The sequence below is a fragment of the Carassius gibelio genome, chromosome A6 (genome assembly GCF_023724105.1).
Source record: "Carassius gibelio isolate Cgi1373 ecotype wild population from Czech Republic chromosome A6, carGib1.2-hapl.c, whole genome shotgun sequence".
Classification (NCBI taxonomy): Eukaryota; Metazoa; Chordata; class Actinopteri; order Cypriniformes; family Cyprinidae; genus Carassius; species Carassius gibelio.
In genome coordinates this window covers 17,062,868-17,076,483 of record NC_068376.1, presented here as the reverse complement: position 1 = coordinate 17,076,483, position 13,616 = coordinate 17,062,868, and the positions used below count along the sequence as shown (strand labels likewise).

The 13,616-nt window shown below is 38.7% G+C and overlaps 1 protein-coding gene and 1 pseudogene across 12 annotated transcripts in view; both read right to left on the bottom strand.

Moving 5' to 3' along the window:
- Positions 1-5,993: 5,993 nt before the first annotated feature.
- Positions 5,994-8,322, bottom strand: LOC128015108 (selenocysteine lyase-like; annotated as a pseudogene).
- A 1,231-nt stretch (positions 8,323-9,553) lies between these two features.
- Positions 9,554-13,616, bottom strand: part of LOC128015548 (kinesin-like protein KIF1A) — a 55,860-nt gene continuing 51,797 nt past the window's right edge. For all 12 annotated transcript variants that reach the window (XM_052599435.1, XM_052599434.1, XM_052599437.1 and 9 more), the window contains 4 exons: positions 13,358-13,486; positions 12,990-13,182; positions 12,686-12,804; positions 9,554-12,602 (listed from right to left, as the gene is read on the bottom strand). In XM_052599435.1, the coding sequence (XP_052455395.1) occupies positions 12,560-12,602; positions 12,686-12,804; positions 12,990-13,182; positions 13,358-13,486 (484 nt within the window). In that variant the 3' untranslated portion in view covers positions 9,554-12,559. The remainder of the gene's footprint in view (positions 12,603-12,685; positions 12,805-12,989; positions 13,183-13,357; positions 13,487-13,616) is intronic.

Below are 13,616 nucleotides of genomic sequence, written 5' to 3'. Positions count from 1 at the left end.
AGCTGAATTTTCAGCAGCCATTACTTCAGTCTTCAGCGTTATATGATCCTTCAGAAATCATTCTAATACACGTATGATGATTTGGTGCTGAAGGAACATTTCTTCTTTTTATAATTTTTTTTCATTTATATATATATATATATATATATATATATATATATATATATATATATATATATATATATATATATATATATATATATATATAATTCTCTTCTCTGTCTACATGGCATCATTAGGTTCTCTCATTCAGAAACATGGCTTTTCATATCACTGCTATGCTGATGACACTCAACTCTACCTCTCATTCCATCCTGATGATCTGACGGTAGCTACTCGCATCTCAGCTTGTCTAACAGACATTTCTTACTGGATGAAGAACCATCACCTTCAACTAAACCTTGCAAAGACAGAACTGCTTATGGTTCCAGCGAACCCATCGTTTCATCACAATTTCACCATCAAGTTAGGCACATCAACCATAACTCCTTCAAAAACAGAGAGAAAGTTATGATTGAGGATCAGCTAACTTTCTCAGACCACATTGCTAAAACTGTCCGTTCCTGCAGATTTGCTTTATTAAAAATCAAGAAGATCAGGCCGTTTCTTTTGGAACATGCTGCACAACTCCTTGTTCAAGCTCTTGTTCTGTCCAGGCTGGACTATTGAAATGCTCTCTTGGCTAGGTATAGGGTTGGTGTAGGGCCATAGAATATACAGTTTGTACAGTATAAAAACCATTACGCCTATGGGATGTCCCCACTTTTCACAAAAACAAACGTGTGCGTGTGTGTGTGTGTGTGTGTTTAGCTTGAGTTAACTATATTGACCCTGGCTTACATAGTTATTGGATCTGTTTTTAAAAAAAGACAATCATTTTAAGGCACTCAGTCTACACAAACAAATAACTCAAGATGTGTGACCCAAAAGACCAGTGACCCAAAACAGCTGGTCACCCTTCGCTGCAGCATAGTGGGCAGGAAGAACAGTGCAGTTTGTTTACGCTTTATTCCCATGAGACAGCAGCCAGTGGACAGCTTCCAACCCCCCAAACTGTGCAGTGAGATGAAGCGGAGTGGCCTCACCAGAAACCTGATCCGAAATACATGCAAACAAATAAGAATAGTTTTAAGCAACAATTATTTATTTTTTCTTTGCACACAAATAACTTTATATTATTATATGTTATATTATATTTTTTTATGTTATATTCTAACTTGTATATCTTGCAATTCAGCCTTTTCTCTAAATTCCTGAATTCCCAGAGTTTACATATTGCAATTTTTTTTTTCTGCCACAAAATAACAAGGTAATATATGTTATTACTTTTGCTTGGTTATACCACATAACATTTTTAAAGACGATATACTTTTTTAAAAAATTAATTAAAATTAAAATAAAAAATTAAACCATATAAACATATTATTAAACATATATAACATATAACATTAATTTCTAATACAGTATCTTGACACGTCTTTTAGAATAGATTTGTATCCTAGTTCTTTTTGCAATTATGCCATTTTGGGCCATCACTCCTCTACACAGTCAATGTGATCAAACTAGTGTAGCCATCTTTATTTAATCAGACCAAGGAAATGTTCATTATTAATTCCTCATCGTACATACATACTTTGACCTTGGCAAGCAAGAGCTTAAAACACTTTTATTTTAATGGATGAACTCCCAGCAAGACCACCAACCAAGAATATCACTTGTTATCACTTTAGTTGATGATAACAAGGCACTTAAAACATCTACTTTAACACATCACAGCTGGCTGTAAATTAGATCAAGAGGTTGTCAATGTTAAAAGAGCTGGTTTGCATTAGTGTGAGAAGGGGTGGCGTGTTGGGGGGTTGGGTGACATGGGTCTCAGAGAAGCAATATTGCCTGTACTTCCCTGGTAAACAAACATTGTAAATGGTTAGATTGAACCCCCTCTAACCCATCTGGTCATGATTACAGTGATCATGCAATACTGCTTAGCAAAGAGTAAACAGAGCAAGGGAAAGTGAAGTAATCAAACCATTCTGTGGGTCCTGTAGCGGGTGAACTACTTATTTTTTAAAGTGCTATATTTGGAGCAGGTGTGGCTGGTGTTTCTAATGCAGTTTTAAACCTATATGAATTTGTTTTCTGTAGAAAACATACAAATCTAAAAATAAACAAAAGCTTTATTATTTTTGAAACATAATTTCAATGTAAAATAACTGTTAATGTCATGGTTACCTTAACCATAACTCTATTTTAATCTATATTAAGTGTAATTTATTCTTGTGATGACAATGCTGAATTTCCAGCAGCCATGACTCCAGTCTTTAGAGTCACATGATCCTTCAAGAAATCATTCTAATATGCTTGGTGTCCAAGAAACATTTCTTATTATCATAAAATGCTGAAAACAGTTGTGCTGCTTCCCCTGCTGCTTCAAGTTTCTTCTTCGTGGAGAAAAAGGACGGAGGCTTGTGGCCCTGTATAGATTACTGGTCACTCAATAATATCACAGTGAAGTTTTGTTATCCCCTCTCGTCCAAGCTGGCTTGGAACATCTCCGTGATGCCACTGTCTTTACCAAGTTGGACCTCCGCAGCGCATTCAACCTCATCCGGTATCTTGTTATGCCGTATGGTCTAGTTAATGCCTCCTCAATATTCCAGGACTTCATTCAAGAGGTGCTCCGGGAGTTCCTCCACAAGTTCATCCTCGTCTACATCTATGATATCCTCATCTACTCCCGGAGCCTAGCAGAACATTGTCGCCACGTTGCGGAGGTCCTGCAACGCCTGAGGGCCTTCCAGCTATACCTCAAAGCAGAAAAGTGCTCCTTCCATCAGCCCTCAGTGCAGTTCCTTGGATACGACATTGATAGTGGGAACTGGCCCACTCCTACCACTGTAAAGGAACTCCAATGATTTCTTGGCTTTGCCAACTTCTACCGTCGATTCATCCAAGGTTACAGCTCCATCACCAACCCACTCACCAGTCTTCTCCGTAACAAGCCCAAGTCTCTGTCCTGGACCCCAGCTGCCACGGAGGCGTTCAATTCTCTGAAGGAGGCCTTCACCACCGCTCCTCTCCTCATCCATCCCGATCTTGAAAGACCTTTCATTGTGGAAGTCAATGCCTCCACCAACTGAGTAGGATTCCATTCATGTGCCTTCTTTTCCCGCAAGCTCAACCAGGTGTAGGCTAACTATGACATCGGCAACCGGGAGCTCCTAGCAATCAAGCTGGCACTGGAGGAGTGGAGGCATTGGCTGGAGGGAGCCAAACACCCTTTACTGGTACTTACAGATCATAAAAATCTCTAATACCTGTGCTTGGCCAAGAGGTTAAACCCCAGACAGGCCCGCTGGGCTCTATTCTTCAATCGTTTCAATTTCTCCATCTCATATCGACCGGGGGCCAAAAATGTCAAAGCCGACAATTTATCCCGTTGTGACACTCCTGAGGAAAACCTGGAGGAACCTGAAACCATACTCCCAGACAAGGTAATCGTCAGTCCCATCACCTGGTCATCCAAAACTCTGCCCCAATTCCTCCACCAATGCCCTGCCGGGTTGTCCCCCGTGCTTGCAGTACATCACCAGGAAACGGCGCACTCCACTCATCCACTTATCTCCCAGGTTTGGAGGGCCTTCCAACCACTTCCAAGTGTGGCCGTCAGCCTGTAGTCTGGATACCATCCCAAGTCCAATGGGCAGATGGAGAGGAAGATACAAGAGATCGGCCGCTTCCTACGTACCTTCTGCCATGGCCACCAGGACTCTTGGAACCAGTTCCTAGGGTGGGCCGAGTACGCACACCGGTCAACCGGACTCCATTCCACTCGGCTACCAGCCACCACTCTTCCCATGGTCAGGAGAACCCTCGGATGTTTCATTGGTCAACTACTGGTTCCGATAGAGCGAGAGGGTCTGGGACACGGCCCACCACCAGTTACAACGGGCCCTACATAGACGCAGGATGACAGCCGACCTTCGCCGCTCTGACACCCCAGCACACCAACCTGGACAGAAGGTCTGGCTGTCAACCCGTGACAACTGCCTGCGCCTACCATGCCGTAAGCTGAGTCCCAGATTCATTGTCCCATTCATCATCGCAGAGCAGATCAACCTTGTCACCTTCAAACTCAACCTTCCCCCTGAGTATCGGATCCACCCCACATTCCATGTCTCACTCCTTAAACCTCTCCATCCTTATGTCTCCCTCTCCACAGAGCCTGGTGTAGCCGAAGCCCCCCTACTATTCCTCCTTGATGATGGAACTGCCTACGAGGTTCACGACATCCTGGACTCCCAGCGTTGTGGTGGACAACTTGAGTACCTAGTGGACTTGGAAGGATATGGTCCAGAGGAACACTCAATGACATCCTGGATCCTCTCTCCAGTGACCTCCAGTGTCTTCCTGTCTCCATCGTGTGTGTGTGTCAGCTACCTCCAGCGTCTTGTGTTCATCACCTCCGGATCCACTCATCTCACCAACCTCAAGCACCATATCCTCACTAATCACTACCTTCTCCTCTGCTTGTGCCTTAATAAATGTGTTCTCCTGTTATTCCAGTCTCCTGTCCCTGTATACCATAACAAATAGTCTTCATATTTTACAGCCGCACATCCTTTAAATTTTCCCCATGTCACATTCAACCTTCAAATCTCAGATAGCCTACTTATTCAGCTCAGAACATCCCAAGGGACAAAAGCAAATTATGAATCTGGTTGGCAAAACACCTTTTAGACATGCTCAGGTTGGGCACATGTTTATATTATTGAGGAACACCATTATGTCATACTGTAACACTCCTTCAAATGTGACGCTGTGACGAGTGGGGTGGGGCCAAGAGACGTGGGAACAGGAGCGAGGCCGGTGGAGTGATTGGAGATGAGCGACACCTGCTCGACCCACCGGTCTCGAGTCCCACAGAGGAGATGGAAGGATATAAAACAGGAGCAAAGACAGTGAAGGACGAGAGAGGACCAGGCCTGGACTTTATTTTGTATTTGGTTTTTATTTGTGCGCGTCAGTCATCCGTGACGGGCTGGCGCGCTGTTTTGTGTTTATTTTGTAATTAAAGTCTTTATTTGATTGTCCGCCGGTTCCCGCCTCCTTCTTCCTGATGATTATGGAGTTTTATCGTTACAGTGGTGCCGAAGCCCGGGAGAAGGAGGGACGCGCTGCTGAAGATCCCTCGCCGCAGTGGTGAATCCGCGGTGCCATCGAGCATGCGAGGAAGTGTGCCGCCATGGATGCTCGAGGTGGCTGGCTGGAGTGGGTTGCCGGGGATCTCTCTTATTAGTAATTTTATTATTATTATTGTCATTTTTATTATTATTATTATTATTATTATTATATTGTTTCGATTTTGAGAATAAAAACAATCAAAACATATGCATTTAAACCAGGGCAAGGTTTCTGTGCTTAATACGCAAGTTGCATAATGCAACGCAAAGCACTGTATCTGACCCTCCACAACAATGTCCACATCCTCAGGGTAGGTATTTCTACCCATACTGATCATTAAAGTGTTGGTAGCCATATGGTATGGAATCCCACAGTTTAGAAGAACATGGGACGTTCTAAGGAAATTAAAGCACATAACAAAATTGCTGCATTAAGGATTAAGCCTTAAAGACTTTCCATGCTCTGCTTAAGTTAAGTGCACAAGCCTTTCAAAGTATACTCTAGTTGTGGTGAGCAAAAATAGGTGTGTTCAGCCACTTTTGTTTTTGAGTCCTCTAATTATTTAAAAACCTAAAAATTGTACCCTCTGACAACTGAGCATCACTATATATATATATATATATATATATATATATATATATATATATATATAGGATTTTAAATATATATGCATACATACATGCATACATAATTTAAGGGGTTCAATGGGCAGGATTTCACACAACACTGGTTAAAATTCCCACCTGTCCTTATACAGAAAACAAATGATATTGACCGTAAACCTTTTCCTTGTAAGTACAGATGACTTACTAATCTCCACTGTCTGAGTGGCAGGCAGCACCCGCACTGGCCAACAACCTCCTACATTTGGACAGCACTCTACGCCCTACAGCAGGGGGGAAGAGTCTCATCAATTATTCACAAAAGCTTTTACCAACACCTATTTTAAAAACAAAAATACAAATAACAAATAAATAAAAACTTCACTAATATTGTTTTAGGAAATTATATTAAATCAAGCTTAAATATATCATATCTTTGATTAATCTTTAATGTACATATGTGGACTATACTACTATGTACATGTAGGTGACATTGTGCACCTATAAACATCAGTACAGTTTGTACAAACATATTCAATTCATGTACTGTGAAAGACAGATTGCATGGCTGGAAAATGGCCATTCACTTTCCTTGAAGTCCCTTTCCCAAAATGGATACATTGCAAAATGTCTGAGCCAGGAAAATGGCTATTAAAATGAATCTTTTCGCTCCCAAAGACAACTTTAAAAAATAAAATTAATTTAAAAAAAAAGAAATATTTAGACAAATACAGGCTACATGAATGTTCACTGAATCATTTGTACCAGTCAGCTACAATAAGGCAGAAACAGGACTTAGAAGCAGCTTCTGCTCCAGATAACATCAGATGTCCAGGAAATGGGCTTCATACTCTGCTAGATTTAAACTTCTTAATTCTGCAGTTACATAAAACAATTTTGCATGTACAAACATGGGAACAGACCACTGAAAATAATAAAGTATTTTTAGTGTCATAACTGTACAAACCATCCATTACTCAAAATAATAAATAAATCTAGTTAACCATGTTACAGCTATCACTGCTGTATTCTCAGTTCTGAGAAATAAAGAGATAACAACAGTATTGATTTCAGAGTCAGCAACATACTTGTTTTAATTCTGTTCAAAAACCCCATCACACAATAAACCATGTCGTACCCCACTCTGAAGTTGCACTCTTGTCCTCCTCCAAAAAACAGAGGGTAAACTGGGGTTGTGGTGCCAGGATCATTCACAAACAATGCACCATTCTGAGGGTCATAAAACTGAAACACAGCATTAACAGGATTACCATCTATACATTTCTTTGGTTAGAGAGAGATGATATATTAACAGTGTCTCTTGTTACTTACCTTGTGTCCTACAATAGTTATATGGTCTACTCCCAGCTCATGTGCATCCACTCGTATCTTTCCAATAGCCTGTGCTGCATCGGTGTTCAGGATGATTCTGGGAGCTGATGCTGCCCTCTGTTTGTTTACTTCCCTCACCCTCTGACAAATATCCTTAATTGGCTGTTGAAAGGAGAATCCCATTGGTTACTTTAAGTGTTTATGCTAAATCATAGCCAAAAATAACTATTGTATTTTTATTGGCGGTGCAAAAGGTAAATAGCCATACTATGTCTACAATGTAAGTTGATCTTTATTAACATCATGAAATGTTGTATAAAAGCAATATCACGCTCACAATTAAGCCCCGTCCCAATGGCCAAAACACAGTTGTGTGATTGTTTAACTATATGAAATAGTCCAATACATTAATGATGCCAGTCTCATTATTGGCCGGCATGATTGACACCAAGCAAGTTGTGGGATGAATCACTGCAATGACATCTTCGACCTCCACCCGTGCTGTGACCTTGGAAACTACAACGAGGATTCAATCAGGTCCAATCAGAGCACAAAGATCTTTGGTCATATTCATATTTTAAAACAGATAGCAGTAGACAAGTTTTGGATGAAATATTTCCAGTTACAGGAGTACAATGAAGTGATGCTCACTTCCTCAAACTAAACCTTTGGAGAACAATTCCTACATTTAAAGTTATAGACATAAAACCCAGGCCTGCTAACCTGCTTTGCCCTCTTTTAACAAGTGTTTAGCTGCGAGTTTGATGAAGTCATGCTCTACAGTGGAGATGATAATATGGGGCAGGGAGCCTCTTTCATTTAGCTGCTTGCTGTTTGTGCCACCCTCTGCAGAAGTCTTGCTCTTTGTGAAGTGCTCCACAGCTGTATGAAACACCAGATTATAAACCTGAAAGTCCAGGAGAAAAAGAGAGCTTATTAAAATGGAAGTAAAGGTCCTTTCAACCTACCTCTCAACACAAGCAGCATGCACCATTAGGACAGGCACATGAAGAATCACAGATAGTGTTGTTTAAAGCTGTTCACACCAGCATGAATGTTTGGTATGATTTAGTCAGATTTTTTCATGACATGTGTCTGTTCTGTCAAGATCCTGCCCTGACAGTCTTGCCTGTCCTGTCTTTGTTCAATGTGTCTTTGGTTATTTTGTTCCTGTGCGTACGGCTGTGTCTCTTGTGTTGGCCATGTGCTCATTTTGTCCTGCCTCCTTGTTACTCGTTACCACGCCCCCTTTTTCAGCTACTTGTTTCTTTCATTTTGTTATTTTTTTAAATAGTAGATGGGTTGAAGGAAAATGCAGATTCACTTTCTGACAGCAGATGAAAAAGGAAAAACTGGAATAGCCCGGTTACTCCAGGACACAAAGCAGCATGTATCATTATGTTTCTGATACTCACGTGTCACAAAATAATTGAAGTAAAAAAAATGCTTTTAAGTCAGTTACTTCTATTATTATTTTTGTATTTTTTGGAGGGGCTTTAGTGTGTCAGTAGGAAATATCCGTTTATGTTTCCAGACATTCCTTTCGCAGTTAAATGTAATAATTCGGTGAGATAATTTTTTTTATTATTATTTATGCATGAGGGGTCTGACAATGTGCTCCACACAGATTATCTGATCTTGTTATTGTTCAGTCTGTCTAGAATGACATTAAGAAGCAGAAAAAAACTAAGTAAGACCAAATCCAAAAGAACTGTGACAACGTTTCCAACAGGCTCAAAGAAACCTTCCTGAAAAGCTACCTGAAAAACGATACGCAAGTATAAACGGAACAAAAACTTTTAAAAGCAAAAGGTGGTCACACCAAATAATTAATTAATATATAGTTAATATAGTTTAGTTGATAAATAAAATCCATTTTTGACATTTATTTTATTAATAGATCTCTGCTATTCACCAAGCTGTGGTTTTATGTAACGGCTGCAATCAATCAATTTGAACCAAAGTTTTGCACTGAAAATTCATCTTGGTGTGAACAGGCATTCAGTCTACTAAATTAAGTACACATTTTTATCCAAAGCAACAACTGCAGATAAGGAACAACAACAGCTATTTATCATAAGAAGACAACAATATTTAAGGATTCAGTGCAGGCATAAAGTTGTCCAGTATAGTGTAATAATGCATTTTTGTAAATTTGATCACAACTTAATAAGTGCCTTTATTTATTGAGCTCATAGTTGTGATATATAAACTAGACTTGATAGAAATAAAGTCAGAATTCTGAAATAAAAATCACAATTAACTATTATATTATTTTTTATTCCATGATGGAAACAGACTTCCCATAAGTTTTACATATTAAATCAAAGATACATTCAGCTTGAGATTTCTTAATTTAAAATAAAATGTATTTGCATAACATGTATAACATAATGGCTTGAAACACACACACACACACACACAAAACAAAGTAATTTGTGTTGCATAAGTTCCACATTTATTTCATATCTAACAATGTGTCGAGTGTACACAAACATTTGACTCATAAATCCAACACTCAGAAAGAGACATTGAACTACTGCCCATGGAAGATGGTACAAACCAGTTACAACTGCATATTACACCATTCACAGCAACCATGTTTATATACAAGGCAAGTAAAACTGAGAGAAAACAACAGAAAAAATATGCTTATGAATGGAGTCTGTGAATAAGATAATGGAAGCACACAGATATTTGGTGTCAATTATGAGAACTGATTAATTCTTTTATTTTGGCAGATGATAAATCAATGCAAAGTTTTTAGCCTTAATAATAATGTAATGTTTTATGTAAATTGCTTGTAGAAATGGTATGGTACAGGCTATAACATGAATAATACCATTCAGCTATCTGCTTTTCTACGAGGTGCAGAGACAAAAACCAAGACAAATTACATTTGGTTGTACGTACTCAAACTGAAAGTGATTATTTTAATTCTATGTGTTGTAGTAATTTAGTTGTCACTCATTTTGAAAATGCACCTGCTATTACTATTAACATATGCACTTGTTTCTAAAAGTAGTGGCATTGCTTATGTTTTACTCTGAAATGGTTGTGAAAGTGAAGTGACACATTGTGCATTAACTATTTTTCATAAAAAGAGAATCTTCGGAAATTGAGAATCCTTTTAGGATATGTCTTCTGCTTTTACATAGAAGCAGAACCCTGCTTTTTCATAGACACTGAAACCCACTTTTCAGCCTTCAATATTAAAAATAAAAATATTAGTAACTGAATTTTTGGAATTAGAAATGCAGATCTTTGAGGTTTATTCATTGACAGATCAAGGCTTTCAAAAGAGTTTAGTTCAATTTTTTTCCTGTACTAAGCATGAATATTGCTGCCCTGTAGGAACCGCAGGTTTGCAAATAGTTGATCTGTGCTCTAAATATGGGAAAGGCTTGTGTTAGGTAACCTCTAGTCATCCCAAACCAAATAATAAGCTGCCTGGACTAATTATAATAAGCATTGAAAGTGCATGCATGGGTTCCGCTCCAGTGACTGTCCAAGTCAAGGTCTGACTCACAAAACTCCACGTTCTAACAAATGCTTTTGCACTAGTACAAAGTGTCTAAATCACAGCTGATGGTATAATATAACTCAAAAATCTGGTTTCATATTCTGAAAAAAAAAAATAGTTTGGCTGAAGTTAAACAACTATCAGCAGTCCCAACGCAGGCAGTTTTTGAAGGGGTTTTGTAAAGCCTAAATCCATTGACATTAAGCACAACAATCATACCTGAGATGACTTTAAAAACAGAATATGGAATTTAAAATGTATTGTATTAAATGTCTTAGCCTGTTGGATATTTTCTATGATTACAATAGTTAAGTCACTTGCGGGAAAAAAAATATTTACACCATCTAGATATGCTTAGAAATCTCAAAAACTAGTCATATGTAGGACATGTGCATTATGCGGACTAACTAAAAACGAACTAAAGCTGCATTTGCCTGTGCACAGAGAGAAAGCGTGGTATCGATGAGTAGGCCTGAAACGTTCACCCTGTTAAAGAAGTGCACAGGGATTAAGGTGATGGAAATTTAAAAACAAAAACTGTGTAGATTATGCAACAGGCACAAAATCATCACTCTCTGTGGTTTTGTAGAGAATTCCATCAGTACTGTACATTTGAGACTGACCAGTGCACAAACAATTGTTTAGGATTCTGGGCAATGGAGATGATTTTTCTCTACCTGATTAATAAAAAGAAAAATGTAAAAATATAACTAATTTCTTAACTAAAATAGTGAACATTTCAAAAAAGTAAAATTCAAGTAGTCTATATGTAATAGCAGCTATCCCAGCTATTCACTTTGAACCTGTTCCCCAAATGCTTTTCGTTGTGTCGTGGGAAATGAGAGCATTGCAGTCTGTAAAAGGGAGGTTAGTCAACTTATGCAAAAAATAAGTGCCATTTGCAGAAATTACACTGTACTTTTTAAAAAAATATTACAGTCTTCGTCAATAAATATGTGCTAGGTCAAATAAAAACTTTAAATAAATACCGAACTAGATAAGACTTCAATAGAAATGTGAAAAATAAAAAAAATAATTAGACAGGTATTAGATAATGTGGAGATACCGATATTTTTATATATAAAATATTAGACTGGATTATGATACATTTTAGATAAATCTACTGACCAGTACGCCAACAAAAATAGGCCAAATCTTTATAGTGTTTCTCATATAGAGATATGAGAATGCAACCATTTTCCATTGCCAAATTTGTCCTCATGCATCCTGGTTATTTTGAAAACGTTATGCATTTCAAGGCCATACAAGAGAAACATTATAAAGGTATATGAGTATTTATGATGGGTTGTACAGTGTCCAAGAACTGCACTTAAAGAGAGTAAGAGCGTAATATGATGTGATTCATCTACTCCTTGCTCAGAACTGCTTATCATTGATCAATTCTATCATCCATAGCCAAGAAATGAATAAACATATGGTCTGCTGACTTAAATACTGACCAGTTTTATCGTTTTAAACCCAACGACTTACAAGTCAAGAGAAACAGAGTAAGGCCATGTGATCCGTTTTCCCACAAGCCTGATATGGACACCACTCTTCACAGTAACAAATTCAGATGTGTTTGCATGAGCTGACAGCTTCAGAATAACAAATTCCCATCACCAGCCTTCTTAAACGTTGCTGAAAACTACATAAGCATACTATCTCTACCCCAATAAAGTAGTCAGTATGTTCTCTTGGTGCTATAAGTTGAATATTTAGGCCACTGTAGATGCACAACAAAGGTCCTTTAAGATACAGGTGCACAGTCGATGCTAGTGTGGGCAGGTGCAGGTACACACATGTAGGAAACAGAGGGTCAGAGAGTTGATAAAGCACAGAAACTGGGGGATCTGTCAGTAGATCTATTTACAAGGTTAGTCCTTTGTGTTGTACAGTAGGTATACATGTAGCACGCTCAAAATCTCATCTGCCCGGCTCTTCTCCTGGAGAGTTTAGACCTGACGGGGAAGGAGAACGTCAAATAAATATTGGTAGAACAGGTCTTTTAAAGTGAAAGGCTTTGATATCTGCTTTGCTGTACCTGATAGATCCAGCAAGCAGAGGGTTAAAGGCATACAGCCAGTCATGCATCTCCTTGTCGTTACTGGCTTGAAGGAGTATCCCACGATGCTCTGTGCATACCGCAAATGTGTAGGGGGTCTGCAGTTAAGACAGAATCGAATTAGTTCAGCCTATAAACAATCCATTTCCTCAAAACATTTTGAGAAACTTGGAAGAGACTGAAATAAAATAAAATAATACAAATCTAAAAAGTTTCGCTTTCAGCATGGCCTCCTGGTATTCAAACATTTTCTAAAATAAATCAATGATTGTAGCTGTTTTACCTTCAGCATGGCCTGCTGGTCTTCGCTGTACTCCACTTGTGCCGAGGAGAGGTTAAGTATGGCCCTTTCTACTGTGTCTCTCTCTGTGTTGTAGATGTAGACATAAGGCCGGCGTACCACCACATATCTCTTAACCCAGTCATTACTGTGGGGCTCCAGGAACTGTAAATAACCTTTCTTTGACACAATTGGGCTGCAGCAATAAAATAGGGTACAGGTTAGAGTTCACTTCCAAAGATGCAGATTCCTTGATTCTTAGAAACTTAACCTAACTTTATATTCAGGTGAATGTAACATAAAAATAAAAACTCATCCTTTGAACAATAAACAATTTGTATGAACTGCACAGTTTTTATTTTATTTTTTACCTGACACGGATTTCCTGAATGTCTGGCACAAAAGTGTGGGATCTTGATTTGGACTCGTGAGGAGACTTCTTGGCCTCTGCTTCAGTGTCAGGGATGGGGCTGACAGCACGAGATCGAGGTGTTGGGGGTCTGCACATATGAGACATAAGAATATAGATAGTAACTATTAGTTAGATAGTGTTTCATTTAGAGACATTTTTGACAGACATATTAAAAAATGTCTTTATGTTAAAACACTTGAATTTAAGACAGGAATATC